The 23,231-nt window shown below is 41.9% G+C and overlaps 1 protein-coding gene across 4 annotated transcripts; it reads right to left on the reverse strand.

The window, feature by feature from the left end:
• Positions 1 to 2,185: 2,185 nt before the first annotated feature.
• On the reverse strand, positions 2,186 to 17,498 carry scrn2 (secernin 2). Of its 4 annotated transcripts, none has more exons than XM_028598597.1 (9): positions 17,421 to 17,498; positions 16,080 to 16,242; positions 11,660 to 11,841; positions 9,598 to 9,797; positions 8,155 to 8,370; positions 7,292 to 7,457; positions 6,126 to 6,306; positions 4,412 to 4,568; positions 2,186 to 2,587 (listed from the first exon to the last, which is right to left on the reverse strand). In XM_028598597.1, exons 2-8 carry the CDS (start codon positions 16,239 to 16,241, stop codon positions 4,416 to 4,418), a joined length of 1,260 nt encoding a protein of 419 aa, XP_028454398.1. In that variant the 5' UTR covers position 16,242; positions 17,421 to 17,498; the 3' UTR covers positions 2,186 to 2,587; positions 4,412 to 4,415. The 4 variants fall into 4 exon arrangements, with proteins under 4 accessions (XP_028454398.1, XP_028454372.1, XP_028454381.1 ...); XM_028598571.1 differs by lacking the exon at positions 17,421 to 17,498 and adding an exon at positions 17,274 to 17,388 and having other exon boundaries at positions 16,080 to 16,244; XM_028598580.1 differs by lacking the exon at positions 17,421 to 17,498 and adding an exon at positions 17,271 to 17,388.
• Between the last annotated feature and the right edge of the window lie 5,733 nt (positions 17,499 to 23,231).

The following is a 23,231-nucleotide window of genomic DNA, read 5'->3' on the forward strand; positions in this document are numbered from 1 at the left end:
CAGCCCTAAATAGATATCCTGGTAAACGTATTCATTCTGTCACCTGTCCATCAGCTGTGTGCTTCAGCTTAACACCAGCAAGACGAAGGAGATGATTGTCAACTTTAGGAGGAAAACATCCCACTTCACACCGGTGAGCATCCAGGGATCGAACATTGAGGTAGTGGAGAGCTACAAATTCCTGGGTGTTCACCTAAACAATAATCTGAACTGGACTGATAACACCCATGCTCTTTACAAGAAGGGCCAGAGTCGCCTCCATCTGCTGGGGAGACTCAGGTCCTTTGGAGTGTGCAGGACTCTCCTCAGGACTTTTTATGACTCTGTGGTGGCCTCTGCCATCCTTAATGCTGTGGTCTGCTGGAAAGGATGCAGCTCGGACAGAGACAGGAGCAGACTCAATAGACTGATAGACTCTGTCCTGGACTGTCCTCTGGACTCCATAGAGGTGGTGGGGGAGAGAAGGATGTTAGCCAAGCTGACATGCATCACGGACAACACCTCTCACCCCCTACATGACACTGTGGGGTCCCTGAGCAGCTCCTTTAGCAGCAGACTGATACACCCACGGTGTAAGAGGGAGAGGTACCGCTGTCAGACTCTACAACACCTACACCACCCGATAATGTTGTAGTTTTTTTTCGGGTCCTGTCTCAATCACCCACCACTCAGCATGGCTCTATGTACTGTATATATGTTATTATCTGTATTTATATTTTTCCATCTGTATTTATATTTTTTCCATTCCAATTACTTAATTTTTCAATATTATTTATATTAAGGTCACACTTAAATATCATTTATATTATGGTTAATTACTTTTGCTGTTATGTAATTACATATTTTTCAATATAATTTCACGTCAATTAATTACTTACATTACAGTATTTATTTTTGCACTATGCCCACCTCACTTTACTTTACTTAAATACTTTTTATATAATGCCACTTTACATTCTTTCAGTGTTTTTTGCACATTGTCTGTTGTTTGCCTGTTGTTTGTTTGTTTGGTTGTTTGTTGGTTTGTTTTTATTGTGGAAAAACTGCTGCTGTAATAAGTGAATTTCCCCATTGTAAGATGAATAAAGTATTATCTAATCTAATCAGCCAGTTTGTCAAAGAACTTCCCGACTGTAGTTTTATCGAACTCTGTGGCTCTTTCTAAAGATGTGGCTTCAGGCATATGGCGGGAGAGAGGTTGACGTGACATCTCGTCCTAAAAGAATGTGATTCATTCCATCAAGATATTGTATTTACTTAACTACACAGGATAAGTTAGCCTTTGCGTACATACTGGATAATTTAATTCTATGCGCACTAGGGCTGGGTATCGTTAAAAAATGTTCAACACTGTTACCAATACAGATACCTGTTCCTAAACAATCCTTTTTTCGATACCAATTTTATAAAATCCATTTTAACAAAAAGAGATGACAACATTATACATGACTTATTTCTAAAAATAAATTAAAAAAAACTCCAGACCTATGGGGGACCTCCAGGGACATGGGAATTGAAATAGAGAATTTCTTTATTGAATATCTAATTGTACATTAAAAACAGGAATTAATATATTGGTTTTCAAACCCATTACTTAATCCATTATAAAATAGAGGTACTATAAAAAGATTTAAAAAAAAAAAAAACATTTTAAAAATATATTATATATGAATTCCTTATGAATGAGACGTCTGTAAATTTGTGGATTAATTTTTTTGAGCATCGCAACCCCCCCGAAATGATTCGTTTCACAATCAGAATGTGATACATTTTTTAAATGTTATTTATTTGGTCCGATAACATTTGGAAACTCTAGAAGAGTGCACGATTAAATCATTGAAACCCCATTTGAGTTAGCGGAGTGCTAATCCTGGAAGTAGACAGTTCGCCTGGCGGAGGTCTCTAGTGCGCCTGCTCTATGGGCCCCATAATGGGGAAGCAGAGTGCAAGATGCAGGGATTTTTTGGCTCCATGAAGGCTTCTTGCACCACTGAACAACTCATAGGAATGAACGGGGCTTTGCCTGCAGCACTGTATCCAGTTCTTATAATACACCCATGGTTCACACTTGAACACCAAGCCAGTGTTTTTAAGGTTACCACAATCTGGAAGCCATTTTAGTAAACCTCGATTTTACCAGCTGCACCACGAGGTTGGCCAGAAAGCTCACAACACACACAGGACAGACTATTCACATTCTTTATTAGATCTTTCCCTACAGGTAGCCATCAAATGACAAACCCATACAGTTGCAACAACAATCAAAATGTTAAACAAATGCCATACTCACAGTACTTACAGTACATACACCTCTACATATAGGCGCCTGTGTAGTCTACATCATTATACTCACTAAGGAGGTGCACAGTGCACTCATTTCTCCCTGGGTGATACAGATGATACATTTGCTCCAATCAGTGCAGTTTAGACATTTAGTCTGTGTTAATGATGGAATAGTGTCAGGGACGGGTGCTGTGTGAGTGAGGCCGAACCCAATCGGACGAGGAACACAGAGTTTTTTTTTTTTAACAGTCCCAGGGCCTTCTCCTGCAACTCTGCGAGCGTTAGGGATGTCCACCTGAGGGCGCTGTAACAGAACACAACAGTTAAACACAGCACACGTTGAGCACATAATGAGCTTTTCTGGGAACACAGCCACACTTCCACGCGGGGATATTTCTACCTTTGCATGCAAAGAATGAGTGAAGAAGGCAGGAGTGTTGGAGCAGAATAGTGACTCTGATACCTTCTCATACCTGCTTGCTAATACACAAGATATTGTGATTAATGAGGAGTCCAGTCAGGTGTTCGTTTTAGAGGTTGGATGCACCTTTGATCCTAGCATGGAGGAAGCTTTTTTGACTAAGGTCATTAAATACCAACCACTCCTAAACACCATCTCAGAGTTAGGCTATAGGTGCCAACTATTTGTGTTCATATTTGGCAGCTTAGGACACACGTACAGGCTTCTCATAATAGGGCTTCATTAGCTTGGGATGCCCAAAAAGAGGGCTAAATGGCAAGGCTCATAGGCAGCCGCCGTGTGTGTGTGTGTGTGTGTGTGTGTGTGTGTGTGTGTGTTATTGTGCGACTGTTATAAATGAAGTATTTAAAAAAAGAGGCAAGATATTTAAATCCTCTGCACCTGTTCCATTTTCACAGACAAATGCAGACTCTCCATGATCTTAAAAATCACCATCAAATTGGGTTTGACTCGTGGCCGGGTTAGCTCAGTTGGTAGAGCAGGCGCACATATATGAAGGTGTATACCTCGACGCAGAAGTTCCAGAGTTTGAGTCCGACCTGAGATGATTTCCTGCATGTCATCCCCCTCTCTCTCCCCTTTCTTATCTATCTTTTCTTTCCATTAAAGTCTGAAATGCCCCCAAAAAAATCTTAAATAAATTGGGTTTGACTCAGACGTTGTTAGTGTTTTCCTTTAATTATGCAGGAAGCCGCTATCTACCAAGTTAACATAGGAATGACTGACTTAAGCTCACCTCTTCTTAAGGGCCTGAGCCCATACTGACAAATGTTCTACAACCTGTAGTGCTACTGAAAGGCATTGTATTACTATAGTCATGCATGTTTATCGCTATATTACAATAACCTTCTCTTCAGGGTTTGAGTCTCTCAGCTCAGCCAAGTTGCAGTCTAATGTTTGGGTTGAAAAAAAATACGTTTGCGCCTCACGCTCACACAACTCTGGAGTTTCAGAGCCCCTAAAACACAGAACTTTGGTCTCATTCCCCTGTTTTGGTTTGAAAACTCCAGGGTTGCCTGAGACCTTTGGAAACGACGACGCACGTCCGTCAGTCTAATCGGTTAGGTATGCTTACATACCTTTCAGTAACAGTTCCACCTCGTCATTGGCATAGATATAGAACATTGATCGTCGGTCCAAGCAAATAAATCCCCGGTCTCCCTGTTTGCCATTGTTGTTCTTTCTGCAAAGTATTTTCTGTATTTTCAATTTATGATATGTGATGATACCAATCCCTTGGGAATAGGGCTTTTGTCGCCTTGTAGTCACGTGTTTCTTTCAGCAACAGTTCAACCTCGTTGACAGTCCAAAGATGAAGAAATCTTGCATCTTATTTTTCACCATTGCTCCTTTTCTCCATAATCTCTTCTGCAACTAAAAGCAACTACCATGGCAACTACAACCAAGCGGGCGGTAGCCCAGTATACTCTAATGGTCATGTGATATGCCTTTTAGGAAGGTTAGTATAAACAGAGATTAGTTCTGCTACTTGAGCTAAAACCCTTGTGTGCACGGGGATCGTTTTATTGGCTCAAAACGCCGCTTAAAAACCACTACGTAGTAGTGTAAATGTAGCCTAAAGTTTTCCACAACAGGAAGACAATCATGCACGACACAACACAAAACGCAGCTCCTGAAGCCTCCCACCTCCTCACTGGTAGAACTTGATCTCTGTGTCGACGGAATCAAAAAACAAGTCCCCCAGTTCTTCTGCTGGTATCTCTCCATTCAGCATGGCTGAAATCTCGCTCAGACACTGCGACTCCAAGTCCCTCAGAATCTCATAGACGGCTAAACCCTCGTCCTGACACGGAGAGAGAAAAGACAGAGAGATGTCAAAACGACAGTAACACCTGGGTCAGAAATAGTATTTGCATATTGTGTGTTTAAAACTGCTTCAGCAGTGGAGTCATTTGACTACATCCTAAACCATGGCCAAGCCCCTTTATGTACTATCACGTTATTTACTGGAATCCAGATCCCACTTTTTTAAAAGTCCTGACTGTAAATCAAGCAGGCGTCTGTGGGAGGAGACGCAGACTTAATGACAGCAGTTTGCACACCAGCTATCACACACCTCCATTTCCTCTGCAAGCTAATCTGCTGCATGATGTTGTCAGACACTTAGAAAAATAATCTGAGCCTGTCAGTGGCAAAACGAGCACTTTTAGTAGCCCAAACTGATGGTGAACATTTGCCCCATAGGGTTACATTGCAGCCCGGTTACAGTGTTCACGCTTAATACTGGAACAATTTCAAAGATGGTTGTTCCTATCAGTCACTTACACACGAAACCCTAGGAAAATAGGGTCCAGGTTGGAGAAAAAAACAGTATTTACCCTTTAAGTGTTTCACTTTTCCGTGTGAACGCACAACATACTCAAAACCGGCTTTGAAGTATGTATGTAAGTATGTAGTATGAAATTGGGAATTTGGTTACTACACCAGACTTTTGTGTGTCTGTAGTCTTTCTGTGTCAGTTCAAGTATTAAATCATAAGCTCAATGTCGGTTAAAACATATTTGCTTATGATTCAACAAATAAACAGGAGAGTCAAATGTCACTTTGTTTTGAATACCTCCAAGTAATCTCAGTTGGTTGCACAGTGTAGTCATGGTTGAAACCCTGCTCTTTGGCTTTGTATGTGTACTTGTAGTGTGTTTATGTTTAGTCTACACTCATGCCATGGGTCTTGTCTGCACTAACTGTTAGGTCCCGTTGGGTTTTGCTCTGCACTGGGAGTGAGTCCTGTGCCTGCGACTCATCTGTAATTTACCATCAACAACTGACCAAGTTCTACTCTCGCTAAAATTGATTCTGCTTTGGATGTGTATCTGAAATGAATGAGAGCTTCAAGCTCTGCCAGGATCTGTACAGGACTACTCTTGCATTACCAGACCTTCGTTCCGTCCACACAGCATTCCGGGATGGCGAAAAACGTGCTCTGGTTTATTGGCATTTCTTTAAAACCAATCACAATCGTCTTGGGCGACGCTAAGCATCAGACGGAGGCACGGTGCCTCTGCAAAATAGTCTCAGGAAGGAACTTGTTTTGGTGGAACATGTGTACGTTCAAAAGTAGTTTTAGTCGTGCAACAGAAAACTCAGATTGGACAGATAGTCTAGCTAGCTGTCTGGATTTACCCTGCAGAGATCTGAGGAGCAGTTAACCATAGTCCTCACAAATCCACCAGAGTTTAAAATTACAACACAAAGAAAGAGGAAGGTAACGGACATTCCGCCTAAAAAGAGGGACATCCGGCAGAATTTCACCTGCACCTGAACAGTCCTGGAAGTGGAACGTCGTGGATACAGACTAGTACAGGACTAACATTGACCTAGGTCATCCATGAGTGCCCACCGGGTTGGTCTCCATGGTGTTGAGCGCCACCTGGTGGGCCTTGTACAGGTCATGTCTGCGGTCCACCTGGCTCTGAAAGCGAGGCTGCTTCCTGACAGGGTCATCTGGGCCAAACTGTGGGGAAACCACTCTCGGCACCGGGATTGATAAGTCTGAGAAGATGAAAGGCTTGAATATAGACCTACCAGGTTAAAGATGAGGGGGGGGGGGGGGGGAGAAAAGAAAGATAGACTCAGAAACTCCCATTGACCCGCAGGAAAAGCAAAGAAAAGGAGGGAAAGAATATTTGCATCCCAGCACTTTCATAATTTAAATTAAAATTACATTTCAATATTTCAATGAAATGAAATTTAATAAGAATACATTTTGCAACAACTGATCAATCAGCGTACAAGACATTTTTTTTTTTTTTTTTTTTTTAATTTTTAAGTTTTTTTTCTTGACTTTTCACTGTATTCATTGTAGCTATTACTGCTTGTGTTAACAGCTTCAATTCTGATGCTATTAAGGTAAAACGCATCACTTCCATTGCAGTTTTTTCCCCTAAACAGAAACTACCACACACCAGGAATACATGCTATGAAAAGTGCTACTGAATTTAGGTATAATAAGAATGTTTGCGTGTCTGAGGCGAAACACCAAAGTAGCAGTGACATATTTAAAGAGATATTTAGCAGATTTAATTTCAGCTCTGTGTCATGGCAGTGTGGGCTGTGTGTTTAGATGAATGGTGTTTGGCTTCCCCCCATGACGCCGGTGCAAGCAGCATAGGTCTGCCAAGATCTGCTGGATGACGTGAAATGGATCTCGGCAGACCTCCGTTGCTCGGAGGTGCAAGGTCAAACCCCATTCATCTAAACACACTGCCCACACAAAGATGACACAGAGCTGGTTTAACATCGGCCAAGTATCCCTTCAAGCACAGCAGTAGTCTAAACAGCCACTGAGGCACCATGAAACACATTTTTCAACATTTAAAACATATATAGACAATGCTTTATTTTACAAAGCCATTAGTTTGCTTCTTTCAAGTAGAGAAAGAACCATGGAAATTATTAGAAAATGGTTAGGACTTTAAGCACACGCGTAAAATACATGGGTTATAATAGTCTTAACAGATTTTTATAATCTAGACTCAGGAGTTCTTGGTTCAGTTAGTGACCTACCTGGATGGGTCTGGGGTGGCGGTGAAGAAGTGGATGCAGGGCAGGCTGGAGTCTCTGGGCAAGACAGACACCATGCTGCCTGTGGTGCAGAAACCTCCAGAGTCCATGCAGATGCCACTGGGCTTGTCCCTCAGAATGGACATCATCACCGCTGCCGTCACTGAGCCTGAGACCAGAGACAGCGCAGGAGAGACACAGTGGATGAATGTTACAGCACATTGACATTAAAAAGGAGAAAACTCATCCCAATCTCCACCTATTACTGAATGCCACATGGGAAGGCATGTTCTAAGGCAGAGATCTTCAACAGGGGGTCCGGGACCCTTAGGGGGTCCTCGGAGTTACGGCAGGGGGCCAACAAGTCATTGTTTAATCATTTTAAAAAAGATTATTTTTTCAAAATTCAAAATATGTCTGAAAATATACATAAACTTCCGTCAAACATATTATTAGGATAGATAAATCGGCCTATTTCTGACTTTTTATTTACACAACATCAATGACAGTCTTACTGGCCTGTATCTAAGGTAGCCATCCACAGATACAGTTACGCTTAAGGATTCACTGTGCTATGTATGTTTAACATTAAAACATGATGTATACATGAATATGTCGATGATTATTATTTTAATACCATAGTATTGTATGCACCATAAAAAGGTATATGTACAGGCTTTTGGCCCCCCTACACGTTATTGTAGGCCCAGTTTAAAAAGCAACTCTATTTCATTTACATGTAATGGAGGGGGTTCCTGCTCCGTCTCTCTTTCATAGAGGCATTGGCCTAAAATATGTTGAAGACCCCTGTTCTAAGGGGAATGTCCACAGGCATTCTGGGACAAGTAGGACGTGACCACGCTCACCGTCATGTTGCTGGAGTAGGTCGGTGCCTCCCTTGTAGCGTTTTTTGGCCAGCTCCATCCTGGCGGGAGGGTTCTCGGGGCTGAACACCCGAGAGAAGTTGAACTCTCCCTCCCCGTCCCACCAGCCCTGAGCCTGGGCCACGCTCCGCAGCTCCGGGTGCTCTGCCGTGATTTCGGCACCGACGGTCAGCTGGTTGGAGATGTTCTTCACACCCTCTGAGAAGAGGAAGCTTTTATTAGCATGTAAAGATGCAATTCTCCTGCTTACATTTGCAATATGTTTGAAATGTTTGAGTGACTGAATGAGGGTCTGTAACTTCACCACAGTTTCAAGATTCCATGAATTATATGACACAGCTCTATAAACTGTGGTCTCATGTTGAAGAATGAACAATACAGTGTGTATTTAGTATTAAAATATTTCATATATATTTCCAACACTGTTGCGTTGTTAAGTGTAATTGTTGCAGTGACAGACCATAATCGATTATTGCCTAATGATGTTGCTTGTTGATTTCCCGGTCGCTGCTTTTGCCTTTTGCCTGCTGTGTTCAGACTCCGCTACATTCAGGAAATGTCTTTTTTAAGAGCAGATACAATAAAAATAGGAGTTTATATTTATCTGACTACTTGAATTGGTTGATGAAAACCATGTGTAGCAATATATAATAATATCGAGGAGGTGACGCATTGTGATGCATCGGGATATCGAATCGATTCGAATTGTTGACAGGATCATCATAATCAAATTGTGACACCAGAGAAGATTCACGCCCCTACCGAGCACTCAACGCAGGACTTTAGTCAGGTCTAACATTAGTCCTGTAGATGCGTTTAGCCACGCTAGCAGTGTGGCTGTAGGGATGGCAGAGGTGGTCTGCTAGTCGGTCCACAACTGAGGTCCAGACTGAAGTAACTCAACAACTACTGGAAGCATTGCCTGGAAGCAATGACTGTCTCTGGTGATCCCGGACCCCACCGGGTCAAAATGTTAATTTCTCTCAGGCGCCTGGGTGGCTCACCTGGTATAGTGTGCGCCCATATATAGAGGTTTACTCCTTTGACCTTTGGCCCTTTACTGCATGTCATTCCCCCTCTCTCTTCCCTTTCATGTCTTTAGCTGTCCTATAAAAGTAAAGGCCTAAAAATGCCCAAAAAATAATCTATAACGGAAGTAAATTCGTGAATTCACTGGGAATATTTTCAGCCTTGGATTAATACATATTTGGCGCAAGATTTTTGGTCGTTCAGTTCCATATGGGACGGACAGAAAGTGGTGTTAACAAGACAGAGGTGTTAACAAGTCATGCATTGAGCAACAGGCTTAAGTCACCATATTGTAAATACATATAGTTCTGCTCTCATTTATGGTCGGGCACCCATTGAGCCAGACTTTTCATATACCCGTCACTCCGGACCCTGAAGTTTTAACTCCATCCTTACCTGTAACCTTCTGCGCCACCCACAGCCTCCCAGCGGTTTCCAGGACCCAGGCCTGGTTGCGGTCCACCAGGAGGAAGGTGTTGTGGTAGCTGAAGGGCTCAGGGTCCTCCCTGCACGGCCCCCCCTGGCCATGCTGCTCCAGGAGGCCCGTGATGACGGTCAGCGCCGCCCAGGCACTGTCACCACGCTCCAACCCCAGTCTGACCATCACAAGTCATGCAGGATTACTTTCTCTTTAGAAGGCATCACTTATGAAGTTATAAAATGTTATTAAGTTATTTATCAATAATCACGATTCTTTCATTATGCCGCTTGGTTCTAGAGCTGCAAAGATGAATCGATTAGTTGTCAACTAACCGATCGGTTTGAGTCATTTTTTTATTATCAAAAAAGGTAAAAAATTCTCTGATTGCAGCTTCTTAAATGCGACTATTTTCTAGTTTCTTTAGTCCTCTGTGACAGTAAATGGAATATCTTTGGGTTGTGGACAAAACAAGACATCTTGGGCTTTGGAAAACACTTTTCAACATTTTCTGAAATATTATAGACCAAACAACTAATCGAGAAAATAATCGACAGATTAAGCGACAATGAAAAGCTAAATGTTAGTTGCAGCCCTGTGTTCTATTACTATAGCTTTTAGGTCATCATTTATTAATTAAAGGGTCTATTTTAGCTATGACATTGCAGTGTCAATGTTATTTATTGGGTAAGCTGCTGCACCTGGGTAACAGATATCGTTTCTTCATGTCTTAACATGTTTGAATGACAACCAACTAATGTGAATCCTCGTGCATGTATCTGCTTTTCTACTGCTTATCTATTTATTGTTTGATCAGTTAGTTCAAATTACACGCTCCTGTGCCATATGTTTGGGAGGAAATGCTACTGTATTTGCTACTTGCCGACTTTACTTAAGGGTGTTTTTATACACAGAGATGAACAGATAAGTGCTACGCCTCAACAGCGCTTACTACAACTGTCACAACATGCTGCAACAATCTACACAGCCTTCTGATCAAAGCCTGAGAGGATTAAGTTAATACTTTACTGAATATACAAGCTCCAAACTATATTTAATTAGGATGCAGTCAATAGTGGCTCCCATCAGCTCTGAAGATTAGTTTTTTTTCTTCATTGCTAAAGTTGGATAAGCTGTAGGGATGCACAATCTATCGGGCTGTTTTTTTTTTTTATCGTCATCGCGATATCAACTGCCGCAATATATACATTGCGAAAGGCTGCGACATACCGCGAAGGACACTCATAGATAATCTGCGTTAGTTGAAAGGAAGTATAGAATAAGATAAGACAGATTTTATTGTTGCGAAGGAAATTTGTCTTGGACCAACAAACAATATCTGCCGTTCAAAGAATTCAACACAACATAGTGCGTACATACATACACACATCCATTAAGTACACAGACTGTGGCATTACTCTGCATTGACATGCTCATGTTGCATGCAAAAATAAAATAAAATATATATATATATTAGCGCTGTCAGTTAAATGCGTCATTAACGGCGTTAACGCAAACCCATTTTAACGGCGTACATTTTTTAATCGCGAGATTAACGTTCTTTTTGGTCTAGCAAACTTTGTAGTTTTTTTTCACATGCTGTTGCAACAACTAGTAACGTTAGAAAAACTACAACACCACACCGGATCTAGCTAGACCGGAAACACAACAACAGGCACGCCGCACACACTTGTTTGGGCTCGCGAGCCGGCCAGAGAGTAGCAGGCTAACGTTACGTTTTGAGTGGATGGCGAGCGCGAGACACCAAAATGGATGCCAATAAGATTCTGAATGGAAAGTTTACTTTTAAAAAGTTGCCAAATGGTTCCATTGATAAGACCAAAGTGATCAGTGTGTTTTGTGGTTGTGAACTGAGCTATCATCGCGGCACGTCCAATCTGAAATACCACTTGATGGCCAAGCACACAGCTGATGCAAATACTGAATATTTTCCTAGTATTGTGCAGTCCAAATAGCTGTTTATTATCCATAGTGTTTGTTTTTTTACCAATACAGTATCAAAAGTTTTTCAGTGCTCACCTGACAAGGTCCATGCCCAGCAGAGACTCTCCGGGAGCCACAGGCTCTCGGGTCCAGACAGCCTCGTTCCCGATGCAGACTCCCTGGTCATTGGCTCCCATTTCAGCACCCCACATCCAGGCAGGTTTGCTGAGGACAACAGCGTGGGTGTGCTCCACCTGAGGGATCTGGATGTATGTGCACTGCAGACAAAAAACAAACTGAGGCTGAGAAAAAACAGTGTTGTTTATTTTTGGCTCCGGTTACATTGCGCAAACTATTTCAGTGTAGTATGTCCCTTGTGCGTACGGTATGCAAAGCTGAAACATGTATTGGACAAAATTGTCCACACAAAAAACAAAGTTACATCCTCTTACTGTATATAAATTAATCTTATCAGCCTCTGCTTGACACTTCTGTATTCTGCATTTTAAAGCTTTAGTGCGTAACTTTTTGATATTAATGAACATTACATTCAAGCCATTGCCAAATGAGTTGCTACAAAGCTAATTAAGACCCTCAGCTCCACACAACTCTCTCTGGATTTCTCAGTATGGCTGTGTTCAGAGGATTGGGGCGTCCGGTGACTTTCCCGCGCAAAAACTCGAGTGAAGATAATGATAGATTATATAGAGATCTCAGAGATCTCAGAGACCCAGGAAGATTATTCCAATCGGAAGGAGCTTCATATCTAAATGATCTGCGTCCGACTTCTTTGAGAATTCAGGGGACAACGAAAAAGAGATACTGCATAAGTCTGAGTGGATATGAAGATCTACAGTACAGGCCAAAAGTTTGGACACACCTTCTCATTCAATGTGTTTCTTTATTTTCATGACTATTTACATTGTAGATTCTCACTGAAGGCATCAAAACTATGAATGAACACATATGAAATTATGTACTTAACAAAAAAGTGTGAAATAACTGAAAACATGTCTTATATTTTAGATTCTTCAAAGTAGCCACCCTTTGCTTTTTTTGATAACTCTGCAAACCCTTGGTGTTCTCTCAATGAGCTTCATGAGGTAGTCACCTGAAATGGTTTTCACTTCACAGGTGTGCTTCGTCAGGGTTAATTAGTGGAATTTTTTCCCTTATTAATAAAAAAGCAAAGGGTGGCTACTTTGAAGAATCTAAAATATAAGACATGTTTTCAGTTATTTCACACTTTTTTGTTAAGTACATAATTCCATATGTGTTCATTCATAGTTTTGATGCCTTCAGTGAGAATCTACAATGTAAATAGTCATGAAAATAAAAAGGAAACGCATTGAATGAGAAGGTGTGTCCAAACGTTTGGCCTGTACTGTATATGGAACCAAAAAGTATGTTTTTAGTAGGAAATTGTCTTTTAGATTTAGGCTGTAGCTAGTTAAGTTATTTATACATAAAACAATGTTGAATATTGTATGGACACCTCAAAATAAATCTACATAGAGAATTAAAAACAACATTAAGGGGTCTAAGATTAGTGTCAGAGGTGTTCTGATCGATATATTAATTAATTCAGAATGAACAGTCATAAGAGAAAGATGAACGCTGTTGTTTTTATGATTTTGATGTCATATTGCATTTTAAGAACCGATGTTTTCAGAGTTGTGTGCTAGTGCATTTTTGTATCATTATTCTCATTTTCATTGAAAAATATATATTTTTTAAAATGATTGAAGTGTGATTTTTTGCAAGGATGTGTAACAAAGATTTTTTTCTTTAGTCTGTAGGATAGGATTTGTAGGCTCTGACGTTTCTGCAGCACCACAATAATTTATTTTAGAATGGTTTGACACATATTTTGCCTTTAACAAATATTGTGCCCCCCTGCGATTTGGATATTGCACTAGTCCATATTGCCATTTTGATAAAATTGCGATTAATTGTGCAGCCCTAGCGCAGAATGTAAAATTTTAAAAATTGTATCACAACTGGATTGCATATTGAATTCATTCCCCTGATTATATGAAATTCAAAGGGTTGGTTCTCACAAATTACCACCCTGATGGTTTTAGATGCGTTATTTGAGGTTGAATTTTTGAAATAATACCCATTGTTTATTTGTGGCAACAGGTGTTAAGTTTACTCTTTACCCTTAAGGGTGCTTTCACATATATTTCAGTGGACTCGGTGCAATTTGGGGGTAAAGTTGCAGCATTGTTGCATTTTTCATTTGGTTCGGTTTGCTTTAACCCTGCACTTTGTCAAACAAACACCAAACACTGTAAACACACGTTACGCGATTGAGACTGTCGCTTGTTTATTGACAGAATATCCAAAACTTGCCGACACTTCTGCTCTCAGAAATACTGGAGCAACACCAAATAGAGGTATTGGGTTTTCTGGTTCTGCTTTAGTGTTTCTAATATTTTAGAAGAAGGCGAACAATGAGCGTCTGACAGACAGCGAGGGAAGCAGACAGATGATGATGTCACACAGACGACCAGCGATGTGTGCTCAGAACAGCTTATGGATCTGAAAGTTATCATCCCTTAAATCATATAGAAGTCCGTAAATTGTGTGCAAGGTTGAAATTGTACTCTAGTAAAAGCTCTGTTATTTGTTCACTTCCTGTATTTGGGTCGGATCACGTTCTCACCTAAAGTGAACCAAACTCTAGTTCCCTTGGAAGCGAGCTGAGACCCCCGTTTTCAAGGGGGACCAGAGTTTCTTTGTTTCTTTCACACCAGCCCACACAAACCGGACTATCCAACCAAACGCTCCAGGACCAAACGGACCAAACGAGGTAGGTGTGAAGGCAACCCTAAGTTATTATTCCTTTTTTAATAATAATAATGATAATGATTATACCTTTTTATCTTATTCCTTATTTATTGTAATACTATTTTATTTAGTTTTTTATCTTATCTTATTTGTTTCCATATGTGTAATTCCTCCTTACCTCTAATGTTGTTGTCTTGTATGTTTTTGTCATGCATGATTTTTGCCTAGTTTTTCTTCCTTACTTTTACTTTGAAGCACATTGAGATAATGCCGGTTGTATGAAACATGTTATATAAATAAACTTGACTTGTCCCAACATAATATCCTTCACCTCCACTGTATTCAACTGGAGAGAGAAAAAAAAACTGCATGACTAGAAAACATTAGGGATAGTAACTCTGATATGATTAGTGCCACTGGGTTCCAGAGATGTGGACTTGAGACTTGGTGACTTGGACTCGAGTCGACTCTAGTCACCGTTTTGATGATATGCGACTTTACTTGACAAAAAAAAAGACTTGAGAGTTGACTTTAAGTTGATGACTCAAGACTGGACTTGAGGCATGATCTGTCTAACTTTCAAGTATGCTAAGCAGCGGCAGCAGCACAAACTCTGAAGCATTAATGGACGACTCAAAAAGCTCCCCGGTATGTGATTGTTATGATTGGATGACTATGGCTATACAACTGGCAATACATATTATCTGTAAGATGCCTCTTATTTTTTGGGCATTTTTAGGCCTTTATTGACAGGACAGCTGAAGAAATGAAAGGTGAGAGAGAAGGGGAAACAACATGCAGCAAAGGGTCGCAGATCGGAGTCGAACCCGGGCCCGTTGCGTTGAGGGGTAAACCTCCATATATGGGCGCCCGCTCTACCAACTGAGCTATCCGGGCTCCCTGTAAGATGCCTCTTTATTTTAGATTCGCACTTTATATTTATTCTTTTTATTAAAAAGAATAGTTTGTTTACAATTGAAGTTTCTGGAAGAGCTCAGTAATAAAATTGTCACATCATATTTTAGTTGCTTTTTTTGAGTTGCTATAAATGTAGTCTACATCCACATCGTTCCACTTCTGGGATTGTTGAGGTGCCGCCAGAAATTCTGCCGGATGTCCGTAAACTTCCTCTTTCTTTGTGTTGTAATTTTAAACTCCGGTGGATTTGTGAGGACTATGGTTAACTGCTCCTCAGATCTCTGCAGGGTAAATCCAGACAGCTAGCTAGACTATCTGTCCAATCTGAGTTTTCTGTTGCACGACTAAAACTACTTTTGAACGTACACATGTTCCACCAAAACAAGTTCCTCCCTGAGGCTATTTTGCAGAGGCACCGTGGCTCCGTCCAGCGCATAGCGCCGCTCAAGACGATTGTGATTGGTATAAAGAAATGCCAATAAACCAGAGCACGTTTTTCTCCCATCCCAGAATGCTGTGACCCCCCTCCGCAGTGCTGTGGAGGAAGGTCAGGCAAAGCAAGACTACTATAGATGTAACTGTGTTAAACGGAGTTACATCGTCTCATATCGATTACAGGCCCCTTGAATTTGAATCAGCAAGCAAATATCGTATGGTTGTCCAAAGAATCAATGTAATATTGTATTGTGATAAAACTTGTGATTTACACCCCGAGTCAGCACGTGTATTTCAGAGATGCCTGTTGTCAGTGGGCCGCACTAGCAGCAGTGGTGGTGGTGGACTGTAGGAGTCATGGCTGCTTTACCTCCAGCATGGAGCCTGGAGAGTGACATGCTGCAGGGTAGTGGGCCACCTCCTGCACCTCATCCCGGGGACGGTCGGAGTTCTTCCCAAAAATCACATGGTCATCGCGAGAGCCAGGGGGCAAGGACACAAAACAGTCACATGACATGGGAGCCTCTGCCATCCTGCAATGCAGAAACAGCACAAAATACCAGTCAAGTGGGCGTAAACCTGTTAGAAGCAATGACTGTATAAATGCATTATTTTGACACAGTCTGGGGGAGGAAATCAAAGTGATGAAATGTGAAATAAGTAGGGCTGCACGATATGAGGAATATATCTAATTGCCATTATTTGGACTGATATTGCGATATGATTCACGATATTGGAGGAAATGGTCATGTTTATATTGTTATTCTCATTTTCACTGAAAAATATTCAAATTTATAAAATGTAAATGATTATAGTATGATATTTGTGAGGATCTGTAGCAAACTAAGATTGTTTCTTAATCTGTAGGATACAGTTTGTAGGTCGGGACGTCTGTGCAGCACCACAAGACTTCATTCAGAATGGTTTGACACATATTTTGCCTTTAACAAATACTGACGATTTAGATAAAATTGCGACAGCCCTAACATAGGCACCGGCTCAACCATGTAAACAATCTGATTTAAGACTAATCCTAAGAGTCTGACTATGCGTTTGACATCCAACACAAGTAAGCTACACCCTTTTGACCGTGATGTGCACGTGTGGAGTCAAGAAGAAGAAGAAGAAAAAGAAGAAGAAGCTTTTTTGCAGAAAGTCAGTCCAGCCGGTGCACTGCCCATCCCTTTCACACAGGGATTAGGCAGCAGAGCACTTTATTGACTGTAATCTTCACAAATCCGACCGCCACCTTGCTCTGTTATCGCTTGCCTCGCATTTAGCGACCATGAATCGCTTGAAATCCGGAAATAATGTCGCCTAAAGTGCTCTGGTCGTAGTCGGAGCTTGCGGCGGAGCTGGGCTTGTGATTGCCCCGATAATAAGGCCTGACAGTGTGAGTGCTCCCACTGTCACTCCCCGGCTCTTTCCGGAGCAGCGACGCGGCTGTCGCTTCGTGTCACTCCGCCGTTTTCTGACGGCTGAGTGAAACGGTGAGGTCCAGGGAAGGTAAATGCTCGGTAAACTAGAGCTAGGGGGTCAATGCGGCTATAGAAATGGTTACCTTTTTTTATTTTTTTTCAATGGTGAGAGCGCGCGGACGGCCCGGCTGGGAGAAGGCAGGCTGGAGATACCGAGTCACGTGACCGAGAAATCCAAAGGTAGGACTATGTACTTAAAGGTCTCGTGTAGTCTGGCCACAAGCACAGCTCACCGTCTGCCTCACACAGGACACCAGGCCAGTCCACACCTCTTAATACATCCTTGGTCCACACCTGTGAAAAGCCCCTTTTTTCCCTTCACCGAGCTGTTTGCCAGGGCTGCAGTCCTCCTCGGCCAACACTGATTATAATGCTTCCAGTTCACAGGGAAAACCCTCCCAGATATGATATCCTGCAAGTTTTTATTATCCAGTGGTACCAAGAAGTCTTTTTGCTTCGTGTCTGCCCTCTCACCACATTCATTCATTGTATCTAAAGATAAGGTAATAATAAGAGTGTATAAAACTGTAATTAAATGCAAAAGTTGCTGATTGTCAGCATGAGTTCATGTCTGTGTGACTCAAAATGATGAGCTGGACAAACGCCTCACCTCGTATTCCCATTTTCACAAGTACCACTCCTAACGGCCAGAGTTTACACATCAAGTTCAGTTTACTAGTCCTATACAGCAGTGGCTCCCAAAGTGGGCTCCTTCAGGGGTTCCAGGGGGTTCCCAGCTAAATTAGTTTTCACTATAATTCCATCAATTATTAACATAATGACAGACTATTTTGGTCATGGGTTTCATCAAGGGGTCTTACCTTTGGGTTCAACATTCGGGGGCATATCAAACGCTTAATTTCCTGCATTCCGGTTGAATTTGTCTGCAATAATTTGTGCCTTTTATAGCCTCTGGAAGGAACCTGTTTTGGTGGAACATGTGTACGTTCAAAAGTTGGCAACAGAAAACTCAGATTGGACAGATAGTCTAGCTAGCTGTCTGGATTTACCCTGCAGAGATCTGAGGAGCAGTTAACCGTAGTCCTCACAAATCCACCGCAGGTTAGAACGCCAACACAAAGACAGAGGAAGGTAACGGATATCCGAGAAATCAGGAGAAACCCTGTGACAAAATCCCAAAAACAATTAAAAAAAAAAATGTATAAAGAGTACTTATTCAGTAAAAAGAAGGTCCAGTGAAACTGTGTGTGTGGACACATATTCTGGATAGACATATTTGATTTTTTGAAATGCCATTTTCAGTCGAGATAAGGCTGCACGATATGAACGAAACATGCGATATGTTGTCGGATATTTCAATAACAATATTACTTGCAATAAATAAAAACAGATATTAAAATGTACTCAGTTCTGCCTATCTGCTGCTTTTACTATGCTGCTAAAATAGAATTTTGATAAAAAAAACAAAGAAAATTATTACCAAGATAAGAATGGTTGTTACATTAAAGTGTGTCTTACGCTTGTGTCACAGTCTTCTCGAGATGTGTTTATTGCTTAAGTTGATATCGCAATGACAATAAGAAAACAACTTGTCGTGCAGCCCTAGTTCGAGATCTCCAAATTTCTGCCCAGGCCTCCATTTTCTTATTTTCAGACATCACCTGGTACTGATTGGTTAGGGTAAAACTAGTATCACATAGCCAGACCTTCCTCCACAGCGCTGCGAAGGAAGGTAGAAAAACGTGCCAGACTATCAGTATCAGACTCAGATTCTGACTAGAATCTGAGTCTGATGACATCAGGCTAACTAAAATTGATTCTGCTTTGGATGTGTATCTGAAATGAATGAGAGCTTCCAGCTCTGCCAGGATCTGTACAGGACTAGTCTTGCATTACCAGACCTTCCTCCACAGTGCTGCAAAGGAGGGTCTGGCTAGTACATACAGCATTCCGGGATGGGAGAAAAATGTGCTCTGGTTTATTGGCATTTATTTAAAGGTCCCATGACATGGTGCTCTTTAGATGCTTTCATATAGACCTTAGTGGTCCCCTAATACTGTATCTGAAGTCTCTTTTATATAGACCTTAGTGGTCCCCTAATACTGTATCTGAAGTCTCTTTTATATAGACCTTAGTGGTCCCCTAATACTGTATCTGAAGTCTCTTTTATATAGACCTTAGTGGGCCCCTAATACTGTATCTGAAGTCTCTTTTATATAGACCTTAGTGGTCCCCTAATACTGTATCTGAAGTCTCTTTTATATAGACCTTAGTGGTCCCCTAATACTGTATCTGAAGTCTCTTTTATATAGACCTTAGTGGTCCCCTAATACTGTATCTGAAGTCTCTTTTATATAGACCTTAGTGGTCCCCTAATACTGTATCTGAAGTCTCTTTTATATAGACCTTAGTGGTCCCCTAATAATGGGGGTGTGGCCTTGACCAACTGCCACTTTGCTCATTTGAAAGCCATGATGTCTCTCTCTCGTGGGTGGGCCAAATTCTCTGGGCGGGCAAAGCAGAGAAAGGAGAGGTAACCTTGCTCCTTATGACCTCATAAGGAGAAGATTCCAGATCGGCCCATCTGAGCTTTCATTTTCTCAAAGGCAGAGCAGGATACCCAGGGCTCGGTTTACACCTATCACTATTTCTAGCCACTGGGGGACCATAGGCAGGCTGGGGGAACGCATATTAATGTTAAAAAAACTCATAAAGTGACATTTTCATGCCATGGGACCTTTAAAACCAATCACAATCGTCTTGGGCGGCACTGAGCTCCGGACAGAGCCACGGTGCCTCTGCAAAATAGCCTCTGGAAGGAACTTGTTTTGGTGGAACATGTGTACGTTCAAAAGTTGTTTTAGTCGTGCAACAGAAAACTCAGATTGGACAGATAGTCTAGCTAGCTGTCTGGATTTACCCTGCAGAGATCTGAGGAGCAGTTAACCGTAGTCCTCACAAATCCACCGGAGGTTAGAACGCCAAAACAAAGAAAGAGGAAGGGGACGGACATCTGGCCGAAAAGAGGGACGTCCGGCGGAATTTCTGGCAGCACCTGAACAATCCCAGAAGTGGAACGTCGTGGATATAGACTAGGGCAATACCCCTTCCCGACAGCAAAAAAAGATGAACTTAATGTCACACTGAATAATGACTTGAAATAACTCTTAATCATTAGGCCAATTTTTTTATTCTTCGAGCAATGAAAACAGAATTTCTTTCACTTCACTTCCGTCAGAGTGACTGCCGTAGAGAACCAACCCTGTGAGACTTCAGTGTTCTTCTCAAACCATAAAGACTGACTCTCTTCTCTTTGCTCTATCTGAGAGAGAAAAAAGGGGCACAACTTGCGTTCAGTAACTCAGGTATTATCTCTCCATAACGTACTGTAAAAATAAGAGTCTTCAACTCGTCAAACGCTCGCGTGTTTATTCCCTGAGCGCTGAGTATTTGCAGGCAAATTTCCACCCTAATATCACTGCAGGTTACAAATAATATGTGTTGTGGTAGTTTGGGTCAACCCACTGCTTTGTCTCTTTGTTCCCAATAATTCCGTTGACTGAACAGTACATAGGCGAGACGTCAAACTGCAAGCGTCATCTGTGCTAAGAAGAGACGAGACAATAGACAATGTCCAGGATGTTGTTGCTGTAGGTTCTAACGTTAATGATATAAACCTGCCCAACTGCATTGCAGTGACTGACAACATCCTCAGTATGTCAACATCCACACCAGACTGCTGTCATGTCAGTAACTGTTGCTCATCAATATGCATGTCAGTGGGCCCCCATTCTTAAAACTGACTCATGCTGTGTCTTTTGGTGATGCAATCCGTTTTATGACAGCAAGTTGACACGCACACCTGAGCGCGTAGGAAACAAGGAGCGCCAACAGAGCTGCTCTGAATGTTTTTTTTTGGACTAATGGTGGTGTTTTTGAGATTGAGCACCTGGACCCTATTGGTGTTCAGTTATGGCCAGATTTTGTAGGTGTTGAGTTGTTTTTTTTTAAAGCACCTTGGTGGTGAGTGGTGCTCACTCGTGGCTCTCTGGGAATGCTGAAGGCAAGAGGGCTGAATTCTTGAGAGATTTTTTTTTAAAGAAGACAACCTGTTACCTGAACGGCACTCGGCTTCTTCCACACCCTCTCCGTCCTTTCATCTCCTGGAGCATGCTGACAAGCACATCCTGTCTGCCTCTTGCACACAAACAGTAAAAACACCATGAGAAGTAAACACCCACCTGAGCCAAAGGCGGACACACCCAAAGCGAGTCCTCGCATACAGTACGCACGCACACACATACACACACGCACGCACGCACACACACACACACTCTGGCACAGAAACAAGCACAGACAGAGTGAAAATAAAAGCTTGTAAATACACCAATACATCAAATCACGTTGGCAACAAACAGTTGTGTGGAATGATGAATTGATAAAAAAGGATTTAAGCCAAAAACAAGATTGGCTATGGATTCTTTTGGCCTTTGCTTTGTCTTGTTAAAACATCATATTCTTTGACATTCAACCTGGGCTCCATTTTGGAGAAGTGGCTGTACTAATAGCAACAAACTGCTAGGAAACTAATCCAGATAATGTATCAAATTACGGCTGTCTGTGTTTGTCCTTTCTTTAAGTGGCTGTTCTCAGTTGTGTGGACAGGAGATCCGGCATTCAGCTCGCTGTGGTGAACTCACATATCGACACACACACACACACACACACACACACACACACTGCTAAGCCAAAGACCTCTCCTAAAGCCACGCAGGCATTGTGGCCCAGTTTGTAAGCCCTGCCATGTGAAGCGGAGGGCCTGCTGGAGGAAGATGAGGGGTGTTACGGGACGGAAACAGCTGGTGAGAAGCCCAGAGGATATTAATCTGAGGGGGGAGACAGGATGGCAGGAGAGGCCGTCTAATAAAGTATGGTATTACTGCAGCAAAGGTGTGTGTGTGTGTGTGTGTGTGTGTGTGTGTGTGTGTGTGTGTGTATATGTCTGTATGTCTGTCTGTCTTCCTGAAGGATTACTGGTGAGCCAGAAAAAAATCTTGGGAGTCTGTGTCCATCTGGCTGCTACCAACTTTTATGCTCTACATTTTAAAAAGTTCCCCCATCGACATCAACAAATCTGAGGGAATTTTTGGTTTGAGTGCTCTGTTTATAGCTTTTAGGAAATATGTGAACATATCCACTTCATCCGATAAATCCAGCCAGGCACATTTCAAGTTTTACAACCCTTCACACACACACACACACACACACACACACACACACAAAAGGGGTTTTTAAAATTAGATAAAATAAAGCAATCCAAATTTTCTCTGAGCAATTAAAGTTCTGGTTAAAAGGCAGAGGTGGAAGATGGGAGGGGAAGCTGGGCGGCATCAGTTGCACAGACAGTAATGACGGCGCCACTGCTGTTTAACAATCAAAGATGGGGGGCGGGGGCTCGCGAGGAAGTCTCTCTTCGAAAAATACAGGTGTTTGGTACAATCAAAGCGCAGCTTGCAGAAATGAATGGGTTTGAAGTTGAAAGGGGAGGCAGGAGGAGAGGGGGGCCGTTGTGGTGAGTGAGTGCCTGTATGAGAAAAAAAAATAAGTGACTCAGGAGACAACTGTGGGCCGGTCTCTCCTCCTGGATTTTGAATAATTAACAAGGATAAGGAAGTTGACTACTAGGTGCTTACTGTTTACTTTGTTTGGGGTTTTTTCTGCCTCTGGAGGGGAAGTGAGGCTTTAGCCGGCCTAGCTCTCTGGAGGCTGGCGTGTTGGCAGGAGGATTTGTCTGGGACAGTGGTGTGGTTCCCGTGGGACTACGGTAAAGAAAAGTTAAACCAGCCAGAGGCCAGTGAATCTAAATCAGAACCAACTTTATATGGTGGGTATCTTGTATACAAAACAAACGTCCTTTATTAAGAAAGCTCCCATTAAGTCATACACACAGAAATGCAGTTACACACAAACTGTGACTTCAAACTGATGTCTCACGTAAACAATTTTGACCTTCAGGGGAACTAAAGCAAGAGATCCCAAAACTTGTTCCTGACTGATTATTGTAATTAAAAAACAATAGATAC

The sequence above is a fragment of the Perca flavescens genome, chromosome 2 (assembly GCF_004354835.1).
Source record: "Perca flavescens isolate YP-PL-M2 chromosome 2, PFLA_1.0, whole genome shotgun sequence".
Lineage (NCBI taxonomy): Eukaryota > Metazoa > Chordata > Actinopteri > Perciformes > Percidae > Perca > Perca flavescens.

What these genes read in the sequence shown, in the direction of transcription:
- scrn2 (XM_028598597.1), bottom strand. Translation starts at nt 16,241, where the DNA reads ATGGCAGAGGCTCCCATGTCATGTGACTGTTTTGTGTCCTTGCCCCCT. An exon ending in GGTGGCGCAGAAGGTTACAG is followed by an intron (nt 8,371 to 9,597) that starts GTAAGGATGGAG and finishes TCCTCTTCTCAG; the next exon opens with AGGGTGTGAAGAACATCTCC. An exon ending in GCCACCCCAGACCCATCCAG is followed by an intron (nt 6,307 to 7,291) that starts GTAGGTCACTAA and finishes TTAACCTGGTAG; the next exon opens with GTCTATATTCAAGCCTTTCA.